This window comes from Staurois parvus, unplaced genomic scaffold (assembly GCF_062004578.1).
Source record: "Staurois parvus isolate SC_StPar_1 unplaced genomic scaffold, SC_StPar_1.0 ptg000418l, whole genome shotgun sequence".
Classification (NCBI taxonomy): Eukaryota; Metazoa; Chordata; class Amphibia; order Anura; family Ranidae; genus Staurois; species Staurois parvus.
In genome coordinates, this window is record NW_028318214.1 from 719,728 (window position 1) to 745,810 (window position 26,083).

The window sequence follows — 26,083 nt, forward strand, 5'->3', positions numbered from 1 at the left end:
TGTGCCAGGGGTTGCCAAAGCCTGTTCCAGAGTTTATTCCAAATCCTTACTCGCTTCTGCTCTGTAGATAGTGAGATTGCCTGTGCCAGTGCTGAAAGTGAGAATTTACTGGAGGGCCAGCCTGCACTAAATATAATGAGTGTCAGTGTTACAGTAACAAAATGGGCATTCCTGGCATTTGTTACATGTGCAGTACTTTTCATAAATAGTTTGACAGAGGAAATTGCTTTTACAGTAAGTGCCTGGTCACACCGGTGCAATTTGAGAATTGAAATCACACCTGATATCGAATCTAATGAATGTGAATGTCAGTGTCCTTAACAGGTGCGATTTACTGCAACACGATTTCTAAAGTAGTTCTTGCATTACTTTTTCTGCACTTTTGCTTTGATTTCACATGCCTAGAATATGCTGGAAATTGGAAGAAATCATTGAAAATCTTCACAAGTAGCAATAACGTCTTCGGAAATCGCAAAGCAATTGCACAAAGACCGTGCAGTTTTAATTTGCAGCGGTGTGACTGGTGGCCTTACCTAACAATATTGCCAGGGTTGCCACTTTTCATGCAACTACTGCCTCTGACTTGACTTCAAGCTGCCTCCAAGTTTAGATTAGATTTTTTAGCTTTGACCTCAAGTTCTGAAAAAGTCTTACGCTCTAATATTCCTGCCATGGTCATTCAAGTGCAAGAGCCAATTAGATCCAAAAATATAGAAGAAAAAAACGTGCAAAATTGTGCAAATTATATAAAAATGTATTTAAAGTGAACCAATCACCCTACGGTATGTACTTTTTATATTTTATATACTGTATACGTATATATTATGCTTTTTGTATGTAAATGTAACACGTAACGTTTTTTATCTGTTTTGTTCACATTACAATGCTGCGTTGACCTCTGTTGCATTGTGTTGTGATTTACTTTTTTTTTTTTTTCTATAATTTTCTTACCTGCAGATAATAGACACGGAAATCAACCCACACGTAGACCAGTGGGAGAAAGAAGAACAGTTTCCAGCCCATCATGTTTTCAAAATTCTTGGACGTGCTGGGATGTTGGGAGTCAGCAAACCAACCGGTAGGTACAACTCACCCTTTATTCTTAACCACTTCAATACTTTTACCCCCTTCCTGCCCAGGCCAATTTTCAGCTTTCAGCGCACTTTGAATGACAATTGCACGGTCATGCAACACTGTACACAAAGTGAATCTTTATAATTTTTTTTCACACAAATAGAGCTTTTTTTTGGTAATATTTAATCATCACTGGGTTTTTTTATTTTTTGCTGAACGAAAAAAGACAAAATGTTAAAATAAAATTCGTTTTTTTTTTGTTTTTGTTATAAAATTTCTTCATAAATGTATGCCAAACTGTATTCTGCTACATTATTTTTTAATGTACTGTCACCAGTGCAGTACAACACCATCATATAACATGTGACAGTGATCAGGGACACTGCCTGGTGACAGTAAGTACAAAAAAAAATGTATATTTTTTTTCTATGTTACACTTTTTTTTTTTTAACATACTGAGACCAGAGCAATATAGTGTTACCATAGTAACATTGTACTACTCTAGGGAAGTGATCAGGATTTTATTTTTTACTATACACACTATGATTGCTTATACCAGTGAATTTCACTGTTATAAGCAACCCTTTTTTTGTAATGAAATCAAATCATTCAGTGTTTAGTAATGTGGTTAGCTGTGATTTGCCCTGTCTGTACCATGTGATCACTGTGACCAATCACAGAGATCAACACAATAGTTCACAATCGATGGCATGAAGGAAAGCCATCCATTGTGCACAACTGTCGTGAGATCTGCTGTGATTGGTCACAGTGATCACATGGTGCTGGCAGCACCTGGTGCACTGATCAGTCATCCGCTTTGTCCACAGATCACGCCACAGGGTGGCCTGTGGGGCAAGTTCCATGGAGGACATCATATGATGTCCACCTGGAATGGTGCATGTCATTTGTCTATAGGCCGGGTGAGAACTGGTTGAAGAGAACCTGTACTTTGCTCATATTAGACCATACTTGGATGATATGTTTACTTTACTGTAAGCCAGTACTTACTTTCCCCATGCTTTCCCTCCACAGCAATATGCTGCCAGAATGCTCAAGAAATGTCCACTATATTTGGGTTAGAGTGAGCAGGTATCAGCTGTTTCAGGCTTGTTGGCCATCATCAGTGCATTGTATGGAAACCATGGTTTCTGTGGAATAGATCTTGGGTACCAAGGAGAAAATACAACCAAAATGGTAATGGTGATGTAGTTATGGCAGAGCCTTCTTATAACAGAGGGTAATTATATGCCTTATTCCATCACAGATCCTAAAACTAATGGGTTTATTCCTCATTATAGGATAGTGAGCAGAATCATGCAAATCATTCCTTTATGCCCCTTTGGCCAACTATGCTGAATAATTTGATATCATATGAGCTTAAAGAGGAATTCCAGGTATGGATATGGCATACATAGTTACATTGGTCCAGCTTGGTCCAGTATAATTTGTATATACCATACCTGGCCAATCTCCCTGAAAACTGGAAATCACTAAAATAGACCCCGCTACTCCAGTGACATCCACTTTCTTCCAGGTCTTGCGCCAAGTGGCTGCCCTGCTGTATTCTGAACACAGGAGGTCAGTCACTCTGCACCAGCACCATTCACAGAATGTTCCCTTCAGGCAATCCCATTAATGTCAATTGGGACACAGCGGAAGCACTCACACAGCCGCCGTTCCCATTATGACATCTGTGTGGGTGCGGGTGCACGACTCCGAATGCAGCCAACATTGCAGATGTCATATTAGGAGCAGCATCTGTGTCCATGTAGCCACTGTGTCCCAATGGATATAAATCAGACTGCCTGCATGGGGATGCACGGACCATCTGTGCATCCCCTTGAAGGTAAGCATGGCCCTCACCCAGGTGTACACTGTAGTACACCCGTGTAAACAAGGCCTAACCCTAATACAAATTCTTTAAACTTTTTTTGTAAAAAGTTGTTCTTAGGTTTTAGCTTAGAAGACACTAAGATTTTTTACTGCATTAGGCACACGGGGTTAACTTTAAGCTGGCCATACATTAGTAGAAATTTTCCATTTAAGAACAATCATTGTTTTCTAATCATTAGTGGTGTAGTGGCTACATTCGTTTTTGACCACGACGAGAAAATTTAAATTTTTAACAGTGAGTGTGGTTTTCATTTGGGAAATGACACTCATTCCAAAATCAAAGGTTAAAAGCAAAGAAAATTGATTCATACGAATGTTTGTGTAACAATCTAGCATAAAGTGGAAAAAAATACTAACTATAACTGTTCTTAAAAGGTTCCCTCTCCCCTTCTCCTACTTATCTTGCCTAACCTGTATAAATAAAATTTGTATACTTATCTTTTTTTTAGTCCGCTTCAGGGGCGGACTGACAACTCATAGGGCCCCCGGGCAATAGGGGATCATGGGGCCCTTGTGTCCTTGCCCAAACTCAAAAAAACCTATGAAAAAGGTACCAGGGGCATCTCATGGGGCCCCCTACTGACCCCGGGCCCTCGGGCAGTGCCCGAGTTTCCAAATGGTCAGTCCACCCCTGGTCCGCTTCATTCTAGTCACATAATCTAGCAGCTCTGTTCATGGCAACACCTGGTGGAAGGAAAGAAAATTGCTCAATTACAATCAGTAGATGTTGAACAAGTGCTTCAAAACACAGGCAAACTTCCTTATGTCAGGAGTATACATGCAGAATACATAAGAATGCGCAGTGGCATTCGCCCTACATGTTTCATCAGAAGTGACGTCATCAGGGGCCCTTAATGATGTTACTTATGACGAAACATGTAGGGCAGAGCCAGAACACATGCCACTGCGTGAACCGCCATGCCTATCTTTGATCCTGGCATAATAAAGTTTGTCTGTGTTGTGAAGTGCTTGCTCAACATCTACTGCTTGTAAGTGCATACATCTTAGTAAACATTTTGTATCTGCTGATCACTATGGATAGTCTCTCTTTTCTGCTATGATGTTGAGGCTCTGCATTTTGAGTCCATTGGTGAGCTGAACTCTAAAGTGACAGTGTTGTGGTTATATGCAAGACCGACATGCTTTTGAAGTGAGGTGATTGCCTTCAGAAGTATATACAGCACTGTATGGCCACTCTTGATTGGGGATCATTTTATTCTGGTAAGCCCCCCTCTTACTGCACTGGGGCGGTGTGAAGGGTTGCTGTGCGGAGATTTGAAGGCTTTTGAGATTTACATATGTCTTCTGCTGTACCTTATGAAGATCACCAATTTTCCTTGGCTCCTCGTTGGTACTTACGTGTTTATTTCATTTGATGTTGATTTTTATGATTTAAATATCACTATCTCTATTATTTGTATGTATATTTGAAATAGTGAGTAGATCATATATTCACACATGTATGTATTCATTTTTCCACTGACTGGCAGTTTCACAATTAATCGCTGCACATTAAACATATTGAAGGATAGTGATAGCTGCTGCACATCATTTACTTTTTGGGTTTTTCTTCCTTTTTTCAATTTTGTGAATATTTGTTTTGATTAGATTAGCACAGTATATTCTCCACACATTTTTAGAGTAGTTAACGTTAGGCTTTTCTTCCAAATTAAGGATGCCCATAGACAGGTAATTTTTTTTTTTTGATCAGGTAGCGGGCTGATTGATAAAAAAAAGAACAGAATCTTCACCACTGTGCTATTGTATTCTGACAATGGGAACTGCATAATCAGAATACACTGATCAGCCCTGCAGCCTACTAGCTGCTGCCGATTAAATGAAAATGTTTCAACATTCCCCTTCTTCAGAAATCAACTGTTAGTGGCCATTGATGGATCCAAATTCTATGGACAGCTTTGATCTTTAGCAGAAGTTCAAAGGACAATAAATAAGAACTGCTACGGCATCCCATACGTTCATCCGATCCTATTCGATGTAGATAGGGGAATCCTCCTGCTGTTCTATTGTGTTCTGGTGGTGGGGAGCCTTCCCTGCCATCAGAATACAATGATCAGTGCTGCCGGCTATAGCCAGCAACACTGATCGATTGGGAAAAACTCAACAGGCTGGTTGTACAGAAGTGGATTGGTAAATCGACTCCTGTACAACAAGGCTGCCCATACATGGATCGAAATTCGGTTGATTCCTGTTGAACCGGACACATTTTGATGGCAGCTAAAGACAGATAAGCAAATGTTTGTTACTGGAGGTGGGGAATCTGTGACTAACATCAATCCTGAGATCTCACTTTAGCCCTTCTATACTGGAAACTTCACATTTAATTTTCCTTAAAGTAGAACTCCACTGCTACAACAGGTACTTATGGGAGATGTCACCGCTGCAAGCTTTCCCAGCCATTGTCAGCACTCTCCCCTTCAGCTGCTGCTGGCTGACACAGGGGATTGGACTGATCTGAAAATAGGTAAGTACTGTATATACATCTTTTTTTTTTTTTACACAGGTTAGTTGGCATAGGTATTAGGAGAGGGGAGGGAACATGTTTAAGACTTCATAAGTTTATGCTGAAGTTCTACTTTAACAGCATGCATAACAGGGCCCCCTTCCTATCACAGACCCCATAGCACCCGGGTGGGCTACTACAGCTAATGTTCATGGCTGTGAGGTATAAAGCTAGCCTTACATGCTGGATTCCAAAAAATCAGTTGATTCCCCATCTAGGCTAATTAACATTGGCTATGACACCGTCACTGTCAGTCCGATGATTTTCCGCTCTGTTGAATTTTAAAGCGGAGCTCCACCCAAAAGGGGATGTTCCGCTTTAAGGACTGTTCCCCATTAAGGATTGGCACCTTTAGGGAGTGGGAGGGAGCGGGTACGATCACCGCGGAGATGGGAAACAGAAGGTGTCCTCTCTCCTCCCTCCCTCCCTGTAGTCTTTTGGAACATGTGACAGGTCCCAGAAGACTACAGGACCATTCACGAAGCACAGCGCTACTCTTGCATGCGCAGTGGGTACCCGACTGTGAAGCCGCAAGCTATCACAGCCGGGTGCCCACACTGAAGATGCCAGCCTCCTGGAATCCAGGACGGCCGGTGAAACGAGCTGCGGGGGACACACCATGGGTCCGAGAGACAGGTAAGTGGTTGTGTTTTAAAAGTCAGCAGCTACAGTTTTTGTAGCTGCTGGCTTTTTTTTTTATAGGTCGAGTGGAACTCCGCTTTAAAGAATATGTAAACCCAACATTTCCTAATACTACTGCTGTACCTTGTACTAGTATGAAAAAGTATCCAGCCACTTTATTAAGTATACCTGTTCAATTGCTTGGTAACACAAATTGCTAATCAGCCAATCACATGGCAGCAACTAGATGTGGTGAAGATGACTTGCTTAAGTTCAAACCGAGCATCAGGATGGGGATGAAAGGGGATTTAAGTGACTTTGAAAGTGGCATGTTGTTGGTGCCAGACGGGCTGGTCTGAGTATTTCAAAAACTGCAGATCTACTGGGATTTTAATGCATAACCATATCTAGGGTTTGCAGAGAATGGTCAAAGAAAGAGAAAATATCCAGTGAGTGCAGTTGTGTGGACGAAAATGCCTTGTTGATGTCAGAGGAGAATGGGCAGACTGATTCAAGATGATAGAAAGGCAACAGTAACTCAAAAAAAACAATTGTTACAACCAAGGTATGCAGAATATAATTTCTGACTGCACAACACGTCGAACCTTGAAGCAGATGGGCTACAGCAGCAGAAGACCACACCGGGTGTCACTCCTTGAAGCTAAGACCAGGAAACAGAGTCTACAATTCGCACAGGCTCGGACAATAGAAGACTGGAAAAACGTTAAATCACAATTTCAGCTGCGATATATAGATTGTAGGGCCAGATTTTGGCGTAAACAACATGAAAGCATGGATCCATTCTGCCTTATCAGCAGTTCAGGCTGGTGGTGATGGTGTGATGTGTTGGGGCATATTTTCTTGGCATACTTTGGGCCCCTTAGTACCAATCAAGCGTTATTTAAATGCCACGGCCTACCTGAATATTGTTGCTCCCTATATGTCCATCCCTTTATGACTCCAGTGTCCCCATCTTCTGGATGGCTCCTTCCAGCAGGATAATGCCCCATGTCACAAAGCTCAGATCATCTCAAACTGGTTTCTTGAACATGGCAATGAGTTCTCTGTACTCCAATGGTCTCCACAGTCACCAGATCTCAAACCAATAGAGCACCTTTGGGATGTTGTAGAATGGGAGATTCGCATCATGGATGTGCAGCCGACAAATCTGCAGCAACTGCGTGATGCTATCATTTATTATGGACCAAAATCTCTCAGGAATGTTTCCAACACCTTGTTGAATCTATGCCATGAAGAATGAAGGCAGTTCTGAAGGCAAAAGGGGGTCCAACCCGGTACTAGCAAAGTGTACCTAACAGGATGGATTTGATTTAAATCAAACTGATTTAAATCACAATTGAAATCACGATTTAAATCACTAGTCAGTCAGGCTTGATTTAAATCCTAGTTTTCTATATAAAGACTAATTCTTGCTGGTATAACTTTAATATACAAGTAGATGAAGATTTTTAGAATAACAACTTTTCATATTAGTTTTTTTATCCCCAGTTTAATAGGTTAATCATTCATATTTGGACAACTTTTCTGTTGTACTTAGAAAGGAGAAAAATAATCATTACCTTAATAATAACAATTTAAATAGATTTATTCAACTGAAACAATAACATTCCAGCATATGTGATTTGCTTAAACATCCATGTTTGTTAACTAATTTGGCTAAACAAAATATATATATTTTAAGAAACTTAGACTGTCAGCCCCTTCCTCCTCACACTTAGTGTCACTTTCTTCTTGTGTAGATCTATTCCACTCCAAACAATCAGAAAAATATTGTTTCTATTCTATTCACTGAACTTCTTGAAACTTAGCACTGAAGGGGTTGATTCTGTATTCATAGGTTTGTAGAAGTTAGGATGAAGGTCTTTTTCTTAACTCTGTTCATGTTATAACATTTTTGCTGTGAAGAAGAGGCATGTGATCTCCGCTGAGTCAAATTCAGCTTTGAGAACTGCAAAAGTAAACCGAGCATCTGTGATAATATCTTGTAGGCAGAGAAACTGCCCAATAATCTTACAAAAACCTCTGGAAGAGCATGACATTGTGAATGGATTCATGGAATTTATTTACCAAAAAAATTAAACATATACAGCCTTATTCTACATAATTAAAAAACTAATCTTTATTTCATGATGGAATAACCTTTGGATGGTAATATATTTTCCTCAAAAAGCATTTTATTTAAAAAAAAATCTGATTTAAATAAAAAAAATCCGATTTAAATTAAAAAAAATCCGATTTAAATTAAAAAAAATCTGATTTAAATAAAAAAAATCCGATTTTTTTGATTTTTAAAAAAAAATCATTGATTTTTATCCACCCTGGTACCTAATAAAGTGGCCAGTGAGTGTATATATACGTGATTGTTCACAGAGCGGCCACCCTGAAGCAGTAGAACTGCTATAGGGCGGTTGGCAGGCGGTTAAACTGAAAGGGTTGTTTTACAAGGTGAAGGTTCACATGTACTTTAAATTGACTCATGTTGACCTGGGTGGTGTTTGCAGAGAAAGCCAGGGCCCGAATTTCATCAGGAATCTGCAGAAGTTTGAGCTCTTTATTGCCGACTTGAGTTTAAAGACTGTACAAAAAAAAAATGTCTGTTTCACATAGCAACCCTTTATTTTTAACCCTTGCTAGTGATAGCTGTCCCTTCCTTTAGCTGCTGTGAACCCAACCCACTTATCTTTCTTTCACTTCTTATAAATCATCCCCCTGAGTCTCCTATTCTCCGCAGTTTCTGGAAATCCATATTTCTTTTAGAACAGCTGCTACTCATAAGGAATGGTGTGATGAGCTCTATTTGACTGATGTAACCTCATTGCCAAGCCCATTAGCCTCACAAATCCAGTTATTTTCCAGAGTACAGCTGCTGTCATCTGGGAAAATGCTGACAGGGCTAGGAGTGCATAGGATTATAGGGAAAAGAGGATTACATAGGACCGGGTCATGAGCTCAACTCAACCAGCTACCAATCACAGCTCCAAGACTTTTTTTTTTTTTGTTACGCTAGCTGCACAGCTTCAGTCTGCAAATTTGCAAGGGTTTTGTAAAGTGGATTAGATGGCCATCTTTTCTAGGAACATTAATGGCCTTTTTTAATGCCTATTAATAACACCAGCAGCTATTTTTATCGGTCAGGTGGCAGCGCACTGTTATTTTTACTTATTTACTACAGCCGTCATATTACACAGCACATTACATATATTACTATTATTATTACATCGATTTTATATAGCGCCAAAGGGTTTGCTCAGCGCTGTACAATAGGGGGGGGGGGACAATACATGGCACAGTACAACAATAACAAACAACGTACGAGGGGTAAGAGGGCCCTACTCTTTCAAGCTTACAATCTAGGAGGGAGGGGGTAGTGGAACAATAGGAAGTGGCTGAGGGGAATGATGGGTGGGAGGAAAGAGGGAGAATGGCCGTTAGGTGAGGGTGGGGTAGGCTTCCCTGAAGAGATGGATTTTGAGGGAGCGCCTGAATGTGAGGAGGGAAGGCGACAGTTTGATGGATTGGGGCAGTGAGTTCCAGAGGATGGGGGAGGACCTGGAGAAGTCTTGCAGTCGTGCATGGGAGGAGGAGACCAGGGAGCAGGATAGAAGGAGGTCCTGTGAGGAGCGAAGGGTACGGGTAGGTCGGTACTTGGTGATCAGGTTGGTGAGGTAGACAGGGGCAGTGTTGTGAACGGCTTTGTAGGTCAGAGTTAGAAGTTTAAATTTGATGCGTTGGGCAATCGGGAGCCAGTGGAGGGAGAGGCAGAGGGGGGTGGCAGAGGTGGAGCGGGTGGTGAGGTGGATGAGTCTAGCCGCTGAGTTCAGGATGGTCTGGAGCAGGGAGAGCCTGCACTTGGGTAGGCCGGGGAGAAGAGAATGTATATTATATGTATATGTAGAAGAACATACAGTATATATTGCTCATTTACATTAGTCCCTAACCCTCATTGGGCATACAATCTAAAGCCCCCAAATTATATTCATACATTACATATTTTAGGGCACAGGGAGAATATGCAAACTATTGGCAGGTGGTGCCATGGTTGGGATTAGAACCAACAACTCTAGTACTGCCAGGCAGAAGTGCTAACCATTTAGCCACTGTGTTACCCTTTATGACACTTATCTGCTCCTGATGAAGCCTTTTGTGGACGAAACATGTTGAGTTGGTGGGGTTGGGTTCTTACTATTTTTTGTGCTGAATATGATCAGAGTATGCAGGAAATAGCTTGGAATTCATTCTGAGGGGGGATGGACAAGTACTGCCAGTCTTGCTAATTTGAAACAGATAGATATGAACACTTCTGTTCGGAGATGTAATCTGAGCAATGCTCTCCCCTATTTCTTTACTCCTTGCATACACCTGTAGGAATAAAAAAAAAAAAGTTATTTTGCCAATTTTTTATTTTCTTTTACTGATTCAGAGTAAAATGTATGTTTTAGGACCTGGTTGGTTATGTGCACAGAGAGATCAGCGTGTCATTTATCAGTTGTTATTCCCACATATGGGTCAACTTCTTATTTATTTCAGGTACTTATATAGCGCCGTCAATTTACGCAGCGCTTTACATATATATTGTATATTCCCATCAGTCCCTAACCCTCAGGGAGCGTACAATCTAAGGTCCCTAACTCACATTCATACATACACATACTAGGACCAATTTTAGACAGGATGCAGTTAACCTACCAGCCTGTCTTTGAGGTGTAGGAGGAAACCGAAATATCTAGAGGAAACCCACACAGGCACAGGGAGAACATGCAAATTCCAGGCAGGTGGTGGTGTGGTTGGGATTTGAACGAATGACCCTAGTACTGCCAGGTGGAAGTGCTAACCATTTAGCCACTGTGCTGCCCCGTTGAAGAGTATCAGGCAAATGTATTGTTGGCAAGTTGGGGTTAGCACTGTGGCCATGCAGTTCTGTGGCCACACTGTCCTGTGGCCCTAAGTGGAACTATGAGTAAAATCAAGTATTATATATACTATATGCTGCAGTATACACCACTGAAGTCTTGTCACCACTGGTGGCAAAAAGGATAGATTTCACATATATTTTACTCCCTGAAACACCCAATAACCTCCCCACTTGACTACAATGACATATGACAGTACATGCTATATGACAGTACACACAGAAGCCAGGGCCATACATATTGTTTTGGAGTGTGGTAAGCTCTTCAGTACCCAGAGGAAAATATTTAGACGGCACTTGAAGTACACCATGGCAATATGTGGGTTTGGCAAAAGTGTGCTAACACAGTAGCATATGGCACAGTCCTTGTACTCAAAAAAATATGTGCTACATGCAAACGTCAAACGGGTCAGGTGTGTGTAACACACTGAGCACAGGGGTCAGGAGTACATAATGCACAGAGTGCACGGGTCGGGAGTATGTCGCACACAGGTCAGTAGACCAAGCACAAAAAAACCTCCCTAAGCCAACCCCCCCAAAGTACAGATCTATTCCTCTCTCACTAGTGAAAATCCCCTCCCACCAATACAGGTCTGCCCCAGTACAGTTTTATGCCGGTGTTCAGCTTTCAGCCCCACTACCTGCCTACCAGCATGGTGACAATAATGTAAGCACCAAGAGGTATCTATCATGAAGAACAGGACAACCTGAAAACCCAGAAGTTGTGAATTATTAAAAAGAAACCTTTACCTGTCACCACTGGTCATCACATACAGTGGGGCAAAAAAGTATTTCGTCAGCCACCAATTGTGCAAGTTCTCCCACTTAAAAAGATGAGAGAGGCCTGTAATTGGCATCATAGGTAGACCTCAACTATGAGAGACAAAATGAGAAAACAAATCCAGACAATCACATTGGCTGATTTGGAAAGAATTTATTTGCAAATTATGGTGGAAAATAAGTATTTGGTCAATATCAAAAGTTCATCTCAATACTTTGTTATATATCCTTTGTTGGCAATGACAGAGGTCAAACGTTTCCTGTAAGTCTTCACAAGGTTGGCACACACTGTTGCTGGTATGTTGGCCCATTCCTCCATGCAGATCTCCTCTAGAGCAGTGATGTTTTGGGGCTGTCGCTGGGCAACACAGACTTTCAACTCCCTCCAAAGGTTTTCTATGGGGTTGAGATCTGGAGACTGGCTAGGCCACTCTAGGACCTTGAAATGCTTCTTACGAAGCCACTCCTTCGTTGCCCGGGTGGTATGTTTGGGGTCATTGTCATGTTGGAAGACCCAGCCACGTTTCATCTTCAATGCCCTTGCTGATGGAAGGAGGTTTGCACTCAAAATCTCACGATACATGGCCCCATTCATTCTGTCCTGTACATGGATCAGTCGTCCTGGTCCCTTTGCGGAGAAACAGCCCCAAAGCATGATGTTGCCACCCCCATGCTTCACAGTAGGTATGGTGTTTTTTGGATGCAACTCAGCATTTTCTCTCCTCCGAACACGACGAGTTGTGTTTCTACCAAACAGTTCTATTTTGGTTTCATCTGACCATATGACATTCTCCCAATCCTCTTCTGGATCATCCAAATGCTCTCTAGCAAACTTCAGACGGGCCCGGACATGTACTGGCTTAAGCAGGGGGACACGTCTGGCACTGCAGGATCTGAGTCCCTGGCGGCATAGTGTGTTACTGATGGTAGCCTTTGTTACGTTGGTCCCAGCTCTCTGCAGGTCATTCACTAGGTCCCCCCCCCCCGTGTGGTCCTGGGATTTTTGCTCACTGTTCTTGTGATCATTTTGACCCCACGGGGTGAGATCTTGCGTGGAGCCCCAGATCGAGGGAGATTATCAGTGGTCTTGTATGTCTTCCATTTTCTAATTATTGCTCCCACAGTTGATTTGTTCACACCAAGCTGCTTGCCTATTGCAGATTCAGTCTTCCCAGCCTGGTGCAGGTCTACAATTTTGTTTCTGGTGTCCTTCGACAGATCTTTGGTCTTCACCATAGTGGAGTTTGGAGTGTGACTGTTTGAAGTTGTGGACAGGTGTCTTTTATGCTGATAACAAGTTCAAACAGGTGCCATTGATACAGGTAATGAGTGCAGGACAGAGGAGCCTCTTAAAGAAGAAGGTACGGGTCTGTGAGAGCCAGAAATCTTGCTTGTTTGTAGGTGACCAAATACTTATTTTCCACCATAATTTGCAAATAAATTCTTTCCAAATCAGCCAATGTGATTGTCTGGATTTTTTTTCTCATTTTGTCTCTCATAGTTGAGGTCTACCTATGATGCCAATTACAGGCCTCGCTCATCTTTTTAAGTGGGAGAACTTGCACAATTGGTGGCTAACTAAATACTTTTTTGCCCCACTGTATACTGTATGTGGCATCACGGTGGTGGGCTTAAGACCCTGCTCACACTTGAGCGCTTTCAGCTCGAAGCTCAACGCTCAAAAATGTTCAAGAAGTAAAATCCCATTATTTCCAATGGCCCCTGTTCACACTTGAGCGTTCTGCCACCATTAACAATCGCCTGTCGCTCAAAAAAATACTGTATAATAATAATAATAATGAAAACAGCAGCTATTTCTATTTCTATTGGCCACAGCAAAAACCCCTAAATCAAAAACGCCCGAAAAATCACCTTATCATCAAAAATCATCATATTTGCAAATTTGCTAAAAAAACGCTCAATGACACCTGAAAAAAAAAGACGCTCAGCTCAGTGTGAATGGAGCCTTAATGCGTCCTGCCAAATACATGCATGTAGCCAACACTACTGTTCTGTGCTGGCAGCATGCTCGCTTGGCGCCCCTAGCACTGTTGTACAGCACTGTCACCGACTGAACTAAGAACCAGTAGGACATGCTTCCAATCACATGACCACTGTCACGGTCAATTACAGCGATCACATGATCAGGAGCTCATGTGCTGGTCTCCGGCATAAAGGACCTGAATAAATGATCTGAAGATAAGGGGTTAATAAAATACTATAAAAGTATAAAACAGCTGCAGAAATTAGGAGCGCAAAGGGGTTGCCAAGAAATGACAGTAACAATATGTACGTGTTCATTCTATGATAACTGACTCTAATGATTGTCCAGAGAGCAGGAGCAGATGGATCTGTTTGGCTGTCAGTTCTTCAAGCAGCAAAAGTTCACTAAATGTCACGTTCAGTCCCACCAAGGACATGTTTCCCTGTAGAATGACTAGAGGACTAATAGTATTTTGTCTCTCTGGATCTATAATGTCAGCTCCTGTACAAACTGTGCATTTTATTCAACCATTATCCGGCAGTTTTATGACTATTAGCTGAAGCTTGACTCCCTCTGTGTGAGTGTAGTATCCCCTCCCCCCCTCGCTTTTGCTGTATCTTATCTGTAGCCTTTTTTTTTTTTCATCCCTTTTAACATTCTGCTTAAACTTTGTGATTTGTAATAGTACTGCTTGGACTTTGAAGAAGGGGACATACCCCGAAAGCTTGTCCTCAAAATTGTATGTTAGTGCAAATAAAAAAGGTATCACGGACAGTACTCAATTGACTCAATTATTTAAAAATGAAAAGATCATTTTTGGATTAAAAAAATAGAAAAATGAATGCATGCCTAGTAATGTGTCAGTTTAACACTTACAGGTATGTACATGTCCAGGAATCTGTGACTTACCTTCCTTTAGTAAGCTCCACTCCAGTCATGCGTTCCCGTAGCTCTGGCTCCCCTGTGTCCCCTGTGTCAGTGAGTGGTGGCTGCAGGGGAGAGGAGGGAATGCCGACAACGGCAGGGACATGGGAGCCTATCAGTTGTGTTATGGCTCCCAGAATTCCCAGCCATGCGCTCCCTGAGCTGGAACTGCAGGATCATGTGACCAGACCGGTCTGATTAAAGGTAAGTACAGTATACAGATCTCCTTTACACAGGTAGGAGGAGAGGCAAAGGGACCTTTGTAAGAATAGAAAGTGTTAATGTGGTTGTAGGTTGTTCCATATACCCAGTGCAGTGACTGGCCTATACACAGAGGCAAAACAAATCCTCTTACATAGGTTGTACCTATCTGCAGTCTTCTCTTCTTTACAGCCTTTCAAAGTCCAAAGTTTTTAAAGCTTGTCTGAGCTTCAAGAAAAAAGGGGGCAGTGAACTGAAATTACTCACTGCAGAGCTCAGTGAGGAGAGCTCTGAGAGCTGATTGGAGGGAAGAGATACACCCCCCTTCACACAGCTCACAGGAACAGAGCTGAAGGTGTCTATTACAGGCTGTGTGCTGGAGCTCCCTCCCTTGTCATCTTTTTTCTTTTGGTGTGAGAAAAACTTGTCAGAAGTGATTCATGCTGATAGCAGAGGAACGAGCAGCAGACAGGAAGAACACTTAGTGCTCTTAACTGAGACAAGTACACACTATTGAGGGATATGCTTTGTTCATATTTCATGTCTGAAATTTCATCATTTATGTCACTTTAAGCTTTAAAGTTGTTGTAATGGATTTTTTTAACAACAAATATTACTATACTTACATGCTCTGTGCAATAGAATGGCACAGAACTGACCCGTTCTTCTTCTCATGTCCCCCGCAGGCGCTCTTGACTCCTCTTCTCTTGCTGGTGCCCCCTATAGGAGACCGATTCCCATGGGGGCACTTGTGCGTGCTTGCCCCCGAGTCCCACTGCTGTGTCATTTGACACAGACAGCAGAACTCAGTCCCACTATCCATCATGGGAGCCAATGGTTCCTACTACTATCAATCTGGCCACTAAGGAGGGACAGAGCCAGGAGAGCCACTGCTCTCGTGCACAGCACTGGATCATGATGGGGCTCAGGTAAGTGTAAGGGGGGTAAGTCTGTGACACAGACCTTATTGACAAATAGAAAACATTAAGTTAAACCTTGAGGCTTTAGGACCACTTTGATTCCACCTTAATAGTACCTTAACCACCCTTAAAAGGAAAGTACGGTCATATCATTTTGGTCATACTTCTCTTGTGGGTCATGGGAATGCTCTCCTGTGACCCAGAATCAGCTGACAGCAGGCTAAGCCAGATGACATCACAGATCTGCTCTAGGCTTTGGAAGGATCCTAACCATATTGTCAGGATCCACCTAGCTGCCTGACTGATTGCTGACTCCGGCTCTCAGTGCACAGCCGTGCCGAAGCCATCTTCTTCCGCCAGCTCTGCAGTCTGGTTCTTCAGTAAGCACTGGAGGGGATAACCAGAGAGCAGTGACTGACAGTCACTGCTCTCTGCTCCGAGAATTGAGCAATCGGTAGTCATGTGATCACTCAGTTCTCGGTCTTCGAGCCGATGGGGAACAACTGCAGCATTACTGCTGCTTAGCTACCAAGTATGTTTATTTTGCACTTTAGGTTTGGAAGCACACCTTTGCATTTTAAGACACAATGGAGATGCATGAAGGTGCATTTCAATGCAGTGAACATTTACATGCAGGAGGGGAGCAGGTCAGACTTCATAACTAAGGTTTGAAAGCACCCAGCAACATAGGACAACGTATTACATGTACTTTGTCTCATAGGGGATGATAGATCTTAACCACTTGCCGCCCACACACACTGTACTGCAGGCAAGCAGCGGCTCATAGGCAAAGCGATGTACTGGTAAGTCGCCGCCCACTCCCTGGCTTAGGGCGTGCCCCCCAACACCTTCCAGCAAATCCTAGCTAATGATTCATGGGCAGGACTTGCTGATTGGCTGTGTCCAATCACAGCCCAGAACTTTGTGTTGGTAAACAACACAGAGCTCTAAAGGGAGCAAGCTGTCGTTTTCTCATGCCTGTTTTTTAGGAATCGGCTAGTAAGAGCAGCACACTGTACACACATTATACTGCCTTGATTGCCTTAGATGTTAACCTCTTCCCAGCCAGTGTCATTAGCACAGTGACAGTGCATTAGCACTGATCACTGTCTTAGTGTCATTGGTGATGTCAGTGTTAGTCAGTCCCCCCCAGCACCAGTTAGTGTCAGATTGCCCCCCCAAGAATTGCAGTCCTGTTATAAGTCGATGATCGCTGCCATTAGTAGTATAAAAAAAATTTTTTAAATTCCACTATATATCCCATATTTTGTAGGCGCTATAACTTTCACGCAAACCAATTAATATACACTTATTGGGATTCTTTTCTTTTATCAAAAACGTGCTAGAAAATTTTGGCCAAAATTTATGAAGTAATTTGATTTTTTTTCCCTTCGGTCCACCCCCTACCCACCTTCCAGTACTACCCCTTTTTGAAGAATACAAAGCTTAGTCTCATTCAATTGGAATTTGTTAATAATAACAAGAAAAGCAGTAAAATAGATCCCCAGCAGCCAGGAACAATATACACTACCCCGGCAACAATAAATCACCCCAACGATAGATCCCCCAGCAACAATGGACCCCCTGCAACAAAACACCACATCAGCAACAATAGATCCACCCCATCATTATTGGATACCCAGCAGCAATGACAGATCTCCCAGCAGCCAGCATCCGTAGACCTCTCCCTGAACAGTAGATCCCTTCCAGGAACAATCTACCCACCAGCAACAGAATCACCCCCAGCAACGATGGATTCCCCACCAGCAACAATAGACCCTCCATGCAACAGTGGATCCCCTCCAGTGACAATAGATCCCACAGCAGCCAGCATCAATAGACCCTCTAGCACATCTTTCCATTACATATGTTCAGTACTGGAACTGCGTTTCCCTGCATTCCCGCTGAAAAAAGACATATATATATATATATATATATATATATATATATATATATAGGGTCTCCCCTCCAAATCATAGGATTCGGGTGTTACAATCATTTCCATGGCCACAGATGTATAAAATCAAGCACCTAGGCACAAACATTTGTGAAAGAATGGGTCGCTCAGTGAGTTCAAGCGTGGTCCCGTGATAGTTGTCACCTGTGCAATAAGTCCATCCGTGACATTTCCTGGTTACTAAATATTCCACGGTCAACTGTTAGTCGTATTATAACAAAGTGGAAGCAACTGGGAACAGCAACTCAGCCACCAAGTGGTAGGCCATGTAAAATGACAGCGCGGGGTCAGCGCATGCTGAAGCGCACAGTACGCAGAAGTCGCCAACTGTCTGCAGAGTCAATAGTTTAAGATCTTCAAACTTGGTGTGGCCTTCAGATTAGCACAACAACAATGCGTAGAGAGCTTCATGGAATGGGTTTCTATGGCCGAGCAGCTGCATCCAAGCCTTACATCACCAAGTGCAATGCAAAGCGTCGGATGCCGTGGTGTAAAGCACGCCGCAACTGGACTCTAGAGTAGTGGAGACGTGTTCTCTGGAGTGACGAATCACGCTCCTCCTTCTGGCAATCCAATGGATGTGTCTGTGTTTGGCGGTTGCCAGAAGAACGGTACTTGCCTGACTGCATTGTGCCAAATGTAAAGTTTGGTGGAGGGGGAATTATGGTGTGGGGTTGTTTTTCAGGGGTTGGGCTTGGCCCCTTAGTTCCAGCGAAGGGAACTCTTAAGGTGTCAGCATACCAAGATATTTTTGACAATTTCATGCTCCCAACTTTGTGGGAAGAGTTTGGGGATGGCCCCTTCCCGTTCCAACATGACTGCGCACCAGTGCACAAAGCAAGGTCCATCAAGTCATAGATGAGTGAGATTGGGGTGGAGGAACATGACTGGCCTGCGCAGAGTCCTGACCTCAACCCGATAGAACACCTTTGGGATGAATTAGTCGGAGACTGAGAGCCAGGCCTTCTCATCCGACATCAATGCCTGACCTCACAAATGCACTTCTGGAAGAATGGTCAAACCTTCCCATAGACACCCTCCTAAACCTTGTGGACGGTCTTCCCAGAAGAGTTGAAGCTGTTATAGCTGCAAAGGGCGGGGCCAACTCAATATTGAACCCTACAGACTAAAACTGGGATGCCATTAAAGTTCATATGCATGTAAAGGAAGACAGCCCAATACTTTTGGCAATATAGTGTATTTGCATGCACCTTCTTGCTCCTCTCCACAGACAGAATTACGAGCGTTCATATTAATCCGGCGACTGGCAGACAATGATCAGATTAGGCCAGCGTGTGTGACCCGTCTCTACAGTCTGCAGGCACTTTACATACAATCCCCCTTAATAGCCAGTCATTTGTAGTCCGTAGAAAATGTCACATGTGAAAGCCGCTTAGAAATCTTTGTGATGTCAAAATAAAATAAAATAAGAAAATTGCTGTCGGACTGTCAAGAAAAATTGGAAAAGGGATATTTTTTTCTTTTTAACGACACATAAACCTCTCTTCCAGCCAATTTCCCTCCTCGGAACAGCCATAACAAATGGATCTTTTTGTTGTTCGTCGCTTGCGGACAACTCCACAGAGTTCCTTCTGAGACAGAGGGCTCCCTGCAGCGTTCTTTAATATAGTTCCGGCCTGCAAGACTGATGTGGCCTCAAAATGTTTCCCTGTGATTCAGCCTGCGATTACAAATATCTGCAGTTGTGAGAAGCTTGTAAAACGTCCACATAAATCTCTGAGAGTGCTGCTTGTAGCTCTTTTCGGATTGTAGAGACAATCCTAAAGGGGAACTATGGGGCAAATAAAAGAATGACATCTATAATGAAGCCTATATCAGGCATTAAAGAATCTGAAAACCCAACATTTCCTATTCTTGATATGTGCCTACTGTACTTTGTATGCAAAAGTTTCCCGTTCTGTCAGTTTTCTGGCTGTGCTGGAAACTCAGCCTGCTCTTCTCCATTTATCCATTAATCAGACTTGTACTGACACCCCCCCCCCCCGCTATGGGCACAGCCATTCACTGGGAAGACCAATGTGCTGCTGTTTCTCCACCCCCAGCTCTCTATGCATTTAAGAACAGTGGGTATGTGATCTATTATAGAAAAATGGGAAATAAGAATATATATATATATATATATATATAATAATTTTTTATTTTTTTTTAAATATCTATACACAAATTTGCCTTTAATTTCTATTTTAAAGCTTGTAGGAAGAGTTTTTGTTCTGCTCTGACTGTCCTGTGAGGCTGCATGACCCCTGACCCTCTGTCTGGACAGAGCTGATTGGCCCTGTGCTGATCACATGCACTCTTCCAGGGGAAGAGAAAAAAACTCTAGCAATACACACCAAACTGAGCATGTGCAGCTTGCTCCCAAAGCTCTGTTCTATCAGCAGATGGATTGGGGACAGCAAAGAAGGGGAGGATCAGAGAGCACGGGATCAAACAGCCTTTTTACACAATGAAGAGGATTAACCCCTTAGGTTCCACAGTGAGTATAACAAGTATGCTTTCCTGCATCTACAGACTGATTTTACTGTTGTGGGTTTAGTGACACTTTTGAGCTTTGAATAGCAAAGTGGTGGACAGTTATTTCTTCAGCGCCATTTATAAAAAACACAGCAGAACTAGCCATTGGGCAGCCAGTGAGTCTAATAATAAATTATATATATAAATTACTATAGAACTCTCCCTTAGGGTTCTTTCAGAAGTCCACTCTTCTGAAAAGCGATCTACACCCAGATCACATTTCAGAGGCATTTGACAGGTGGTGAGGCATGCTGCTGCCTCATCACTACCTGATTTAATTTTGCACACCACACCGAAATCGCATTGCAGGATGATTGCAGGGTGGCCCCATAGACCTGCATTAGGTGCATTTGGCGGTGGAAACACCTGCTGAAAGTGACGTTGTTTAATATTTTTGTCGTGGCCGCAGCATGTGTACATCCGTGTGCGGTTGCATGTCATCAATTAAAATGGTCGATTTTACTGACCCCCCCCCCCCCAGCCGCATATGTAAATTAAACCTTTATAACAGTTACAATCCACCCCTTGTTTACCTTGTTGGGGCTCCCAACAGACACCTGACCTCTGTAGAACTTCAACAGAACTCTGGAGTCCCAACCTTCTCCAGGTACAATGATTTCCCATGATCCTTTCTGACTTGTGGTTCAGCTTCTGTTTTCAGACTATGGAGAATTACATTACAGAACCTCTCTGCTTTCTGCATGAAGATAATATTTATTTACCCCTGAAGAAGTCACGTGATTCGTGACGCAACGCGTTGGACGGAAGCGTGGTGTTGTCATTTCTGGTTACGAATGGCAGCTGCCATCTTGAAAAAAGAGCAGAAAGGTGGCTCAAACACCTAGTACATTATCCAAGATTAATTCAAAAGTATAAAAGACAAAAACTTACTCAGACATGGCATGTATATAAAGCTTTGCATATTGGAGATGGCTTCAACAATGGGCAGGGTGTTCCAAATGTCAGTGTGGTCAGGTGGCTGGCGCGTTTCGGGGACGAATCCCTTTCCTCAGAGCTGCCATCTTGAGTTTTGCTTGTGTTTTGAGTACTGCCCGATTGGAAGGAGACTGTAAGGAGACCACAGATGAGGATATATGTGAGAGATCTGTTTGGAGAATAATCTATTAACCAATTCTATACCGGGCAATTTTACACCTTCCTGCCCAGGCCATTTTTCAGGTTTCAGCGCTCTCACACTTTGAATGACAATTGCGCGGTCATACAACATTGTACCCACACTAAAATTTTATAATTTTCTTCACACAACTAGAGCTTTCTTTTGGTGGTATTTAATCATCGCCAGGGTTTTTATTTTTTGCTAAATTAACAAAAAAAGACCGAAAATTAAAAAAAAAACACTTTTTTCTTTGTTTCTGTTATAAACGTTTGCAAATAAATAATTGTTCTTCATAAATTTAGGCCGAGATGTATTCTGCTACATGTCTTTGGTGAAAATAACCCAAATTAGGATGTATTTTTTAGTTTGTAGGAAAGTTATAGAGTTCACAAACTATGGTATAGATCTGAATATTGATCAATCCTGAAGTACTGAGGCCAATCTAATTTCTTGAGGTCCAAGAATGTCAGAATAGTACAGATATCCCCCAAATGACCCCTTTTTGCAAAGTAGACAGTCCAACGTACTTCATAAGAGGCATGGCGAGTTTTTTGAAGTTGTATTTTTTTGTCATAATTTTTCAGAAAATGAAAAAATAAAAAAAAATTTCACTATTTTTTTTTACATACTGTCACCAGTGCAGTACAGCATCATCATGTAACTGGCATGACGGTGATCAGAGACACTGACTGGTGACAGTGTGAAAAAAAATTTTTTATTTTAAATTTTTTATAAAATTTTATTTCTTTTTTTAAGATTTTTTTTTTTATATTTCACTATGTCCAAAGTAGTACAATGTTACCATACTGACATTGTACAACTTTGGGGAAGTGATCAGTATTTTTTTTTTTTTTACACAATTTGCTTATTGCAAAGAATTACTTTGCTATAAGCAAGCATTTACATGAATGACATGGATTCATTCAGGGTTTTTTTGGTTTTTTTTTGTGCTTAGCTGTGATTTGGCCACAGCTAATCACATGACATGTGCATGTGATTAGCTGTGACCATTCACAGCTAGACACTAGTATACAGTGGATGGCATGAATGAAGCCATCCATTGTATACAACTGTCATGTGACCTGCTGTGATTGGTCACAGCAGGTCACATGGTACCGGCAATGGGGCCGATACTCAGATCTGTGAGTGGCCGTATCCGTGGTACACGGCCAGTGACAGATCGCGCCGCTGCGCGGCTCTGCAAGCGCGTGAATTGCGCATGTGCGGAGTACGCCAAATGGCGGCCTCCCGGAAAGCTAGTGCATTTTTCAGAACGCCATACGGCTATTGGCCGGGCGTCAAATGGTTAAGAGCGCATGAGACCTATATAGTTTGACAGGTGGAGGAGCACAAGTGGTGTTTATTTTAAAGTCAAAGGTCATTGGTGGATTCAGTCAAGACTGAAATCTTTTTACAATCAGACTATTTAGAACTACAGTATATTTTTTGTGTTATTTTCACAATTTTTGCACATATAGTATTTGCTAGATACGATTGTTAATATATCCTAGATTGTAAGCTCTAACGAGCCTTCTGTTTCCTCCTGTACCAAATTGTATTGTAACTGGAATATCCGCTTTCATTTTGTAAAGCGCTGCGCAAACTGTTGGCGCTATATAAATCCTGTATAATAATAATATTGAGGTGCTCGGCCGGGTGTTTACCAATCATGTTTGCCAACTGTTTATTGTTATATTTATGCATTTTGTGTTTATATATTTGTCACTATTTTTAGGATAACCCAGCTGGGTGTGTATATGAGATATTCTGTGTACACCATTTATCAATTCTCATTTGTGAGGAGCGCTTAGCCGTGCGTTTACTTCATTTTTTTTTCTTGATTATTTATTGATCTATTGATTCATTATAATGCAAAAAATATTGGGACACCTACCTTTACAGGCACATGGTCTTCAATGGCATCCCAGCCTTAGTTCGTAGGAGACGGGTCAGAAATGCTGGCCAATCTGATCATTGTCTACCAGCCGCTGGATTAACATGAACGCTCGTAATTCTGTCTGTGAAGAGGAGCAAGAAGGTGCATGCAAATACACTATATTGCCAAAAGTATTGGGGCGCCTGTCTTTACACGTGCATGATCTTTAACGGCATGCCAGTCTTAGTCTGTAGGATTCAATATTGAGTTGGCCCCGCCCTTTGCAGCTATAACAGCTTCAACTCTTCTGGGAAGGCCGTCCACAAGGTTTAGGAGGGTGTCTATGGGAAGGTTTGACCATTCTTCCAGAAGCACATTTGTGAGGTCAGGCACTGATGTCGGATGAGAAGGCCTGGCTCACAGTCTCCGCTCTAATTCATCCCAAAGGTGTTCTATCGGGTTGAGGTCAGGACTCTGCGCAGGTCAGTCAAGTTCCTCCACCCCAAACTCGCTCCTCCATGTCTTTATGGACCTTGCTTTGTGCACTGGTGCGCAGTCATGTTGGAACAGGAAGGGGCCATCCCCAAACTCTTCCCACAAAGTTAGCAGCATGAAATTGTCCAAAATGTCTTGGTATGCTGATGCCATAAAAGTTCCCTTCACTGGAACTAAGGGGCCAAGCTGAACCCCTGAAAAACAACCCCACACCATAATCCCCCCTCTACCAAACTTTACATTTGGCACAATGCAGTCATGCAAGTACTGTTCTCCTGGCAAACCCAGACATGTCCATTGGATTGCCAGACGGAGAAGCGTGATTGTTCACTCCAGAGAACACGTCTCCACTGCTCTAGAGTCCAGTGGCGGCGTGCTTTACACCACTGCATCCGACGCATTGAATTGCACTTGGTGATGTAAGGTTTGGATGCAGCTGCTCGGCCATGGAAACCCATTCCATGAAGCTCTCTACGCACTGTTGTTGTGCTAATCTGAAGGCCACACCAAGTTTGGAGGTCTTTAGCGATTGACTCTGCAGACAGTTGGCGACTTCTGCGCACTGTGCGATTAAGCATGCGCTGATTCCGCTCTGTCATTTTATGTGGCCTACCACTTGGTGGCTGAGTTGTTGTTGTTCCCAGTTGCTTCCACTTTGTTATAATACCACTAACAGTTGACCGTGGAATATTTAGTAGCCAGGAAATGTCACGGATGGACTTATTGCACAGGAGACAACCTATCACGGGACCACACTTGAATTCACTGAGTTCCTAAAAGCGACCCATTCTTTCACAAATGTTTGTAGAAGCAGATTGCCTGCCTAGGGGATGATTTTATACACCTGTGTCCATGGAGGTGATTGGAACACCTGAATCCAATGATTCGGCAATATAGTGTATATTTATTGTTTGTTCCTCACTTATCAATTATATATCACCGTGCTTGGATTGAATTTATATATAGTAAGGGAGTAGCGCAGCATCAATTATTTATTTGATGTTTATTTATCTTTGTCCACACTACCATCTCACTCTCCGTTGCTTCCCTCGCCTAGGCACAAAACATTACACTGTAAATGGCAAAAACTCCCCAGATTCGTGTTCGTCAAATATTTATTGGGCTTGAAATAGCTTATTGCAGGAATACATGACATGCTTTTATAGAAGACTGATTGATTTATTTTGTTAGGAAAACATTGGACAGGTAAGTGGCTTCTGTTAAACATTGGCAGTCTTGTACTTCGAGGCAATTGGAGGGCTCAGCAGTGTATGGGATTGTAATGTTGGCTGAATTTCTATAAATTGGCGTAGATGCAGAGACCGCGATGACAAATTGTCCACAACAGCCAAGATAATTATCTCCAGAAAAAAAAGCAGTCTGAGGAAGATCTGTCAACTGTTAAGAGTTTTTAGGATTTTTCTTCATGTCCTTTATGAAGGGCAGGGGTCTCCAAAGTTTCTAAACAAAAGGCCAGTTTTTTGTCCTTCAGACTTTAGGGGGGCCGGATTTTGGCCCTCGGGAGTGTAAATTTTCCTTGCAATAGTGAAGGTAAACATCACATTTGGTATTAGGTTGAGGAATAGTGCAACATCGTTTGTATCAGTTGGAGAAAAGGTGCCCCATAGGTGGTAACAACAGGAGAAATGGTGCCCCATAGGTGGTGTCAACAGGAGAAATGGTGCTCCACTGGTGGTGCCAACAGGAGAAATGGTGCCCCATTGGTGGTGCCAACAGGAGAAATGGTGCCCCATTGGTGGTGCCAACAGGAGAAATGGTGCCCCATAGGTGGTGTCATCAGGAGAAATGGTGCCCCATAGATGGTGCCAACAGGAGAAATGGTGCCCCATAGGTGGTGCCAACAGGAGAAATGGTGCCCCATTGGTGGTGCCAACAAGAGAAATGGTGCCCCATAGGTGGTGCCAACAGGAGAAATGGTGCCCCATAGGTGGTGCCAATGGGAGAAATGGTGCCCCATTGGTGGTGCCAACAGGAGAAATGGTGCCCCATAGGTGGTGTCAATGGGAGAAATGGTGCCCCATTGGTGGTGCCAAAGGGAGAAATGATGCCCCCTAGGTGGTGCCAACAGGAGAAATGGTGCCCCATAGGTGGTCCCAACTGGAGAAATGGTGCCCCCTAGGTGGTGCCAACAGGAGAAATGGTGCCCCCTAGGGGGTGCCAACTGGAGAAATGGTGCCCCCTAGGTGGTGCCAACAGGTGAAATGGTGCCCCATAGGTGGTGCCAACAGGAGAAA

General features: G+C 42.8%; 1 protein-coding gene across 2 annotated transcripts in view; it reads left to right on the plus strand.

The window, feature by feature from the left end:
* Nucleotides 1-26,083, plus strand: part of LOC149454738 (putative acyl-CoA dehydrogenase 6) — a 147,120-nt gene that overhangs the window by 20,336 nt on the left and 100,701 nt on the right. For both annotated transcript variants that reach the window (XM_089687131.1, XM_089687132.1), the window contains exon 3: nucleotides 958-1,078. In XM_089687131.1, coding sequence (XP_089543257.1) covers nucleotides 958-1,078 — 121 coding nt within the window. The remainder of the gene's footprint in view (nucleotides 1-957; nucleotides 1,079-26,083) is intronic.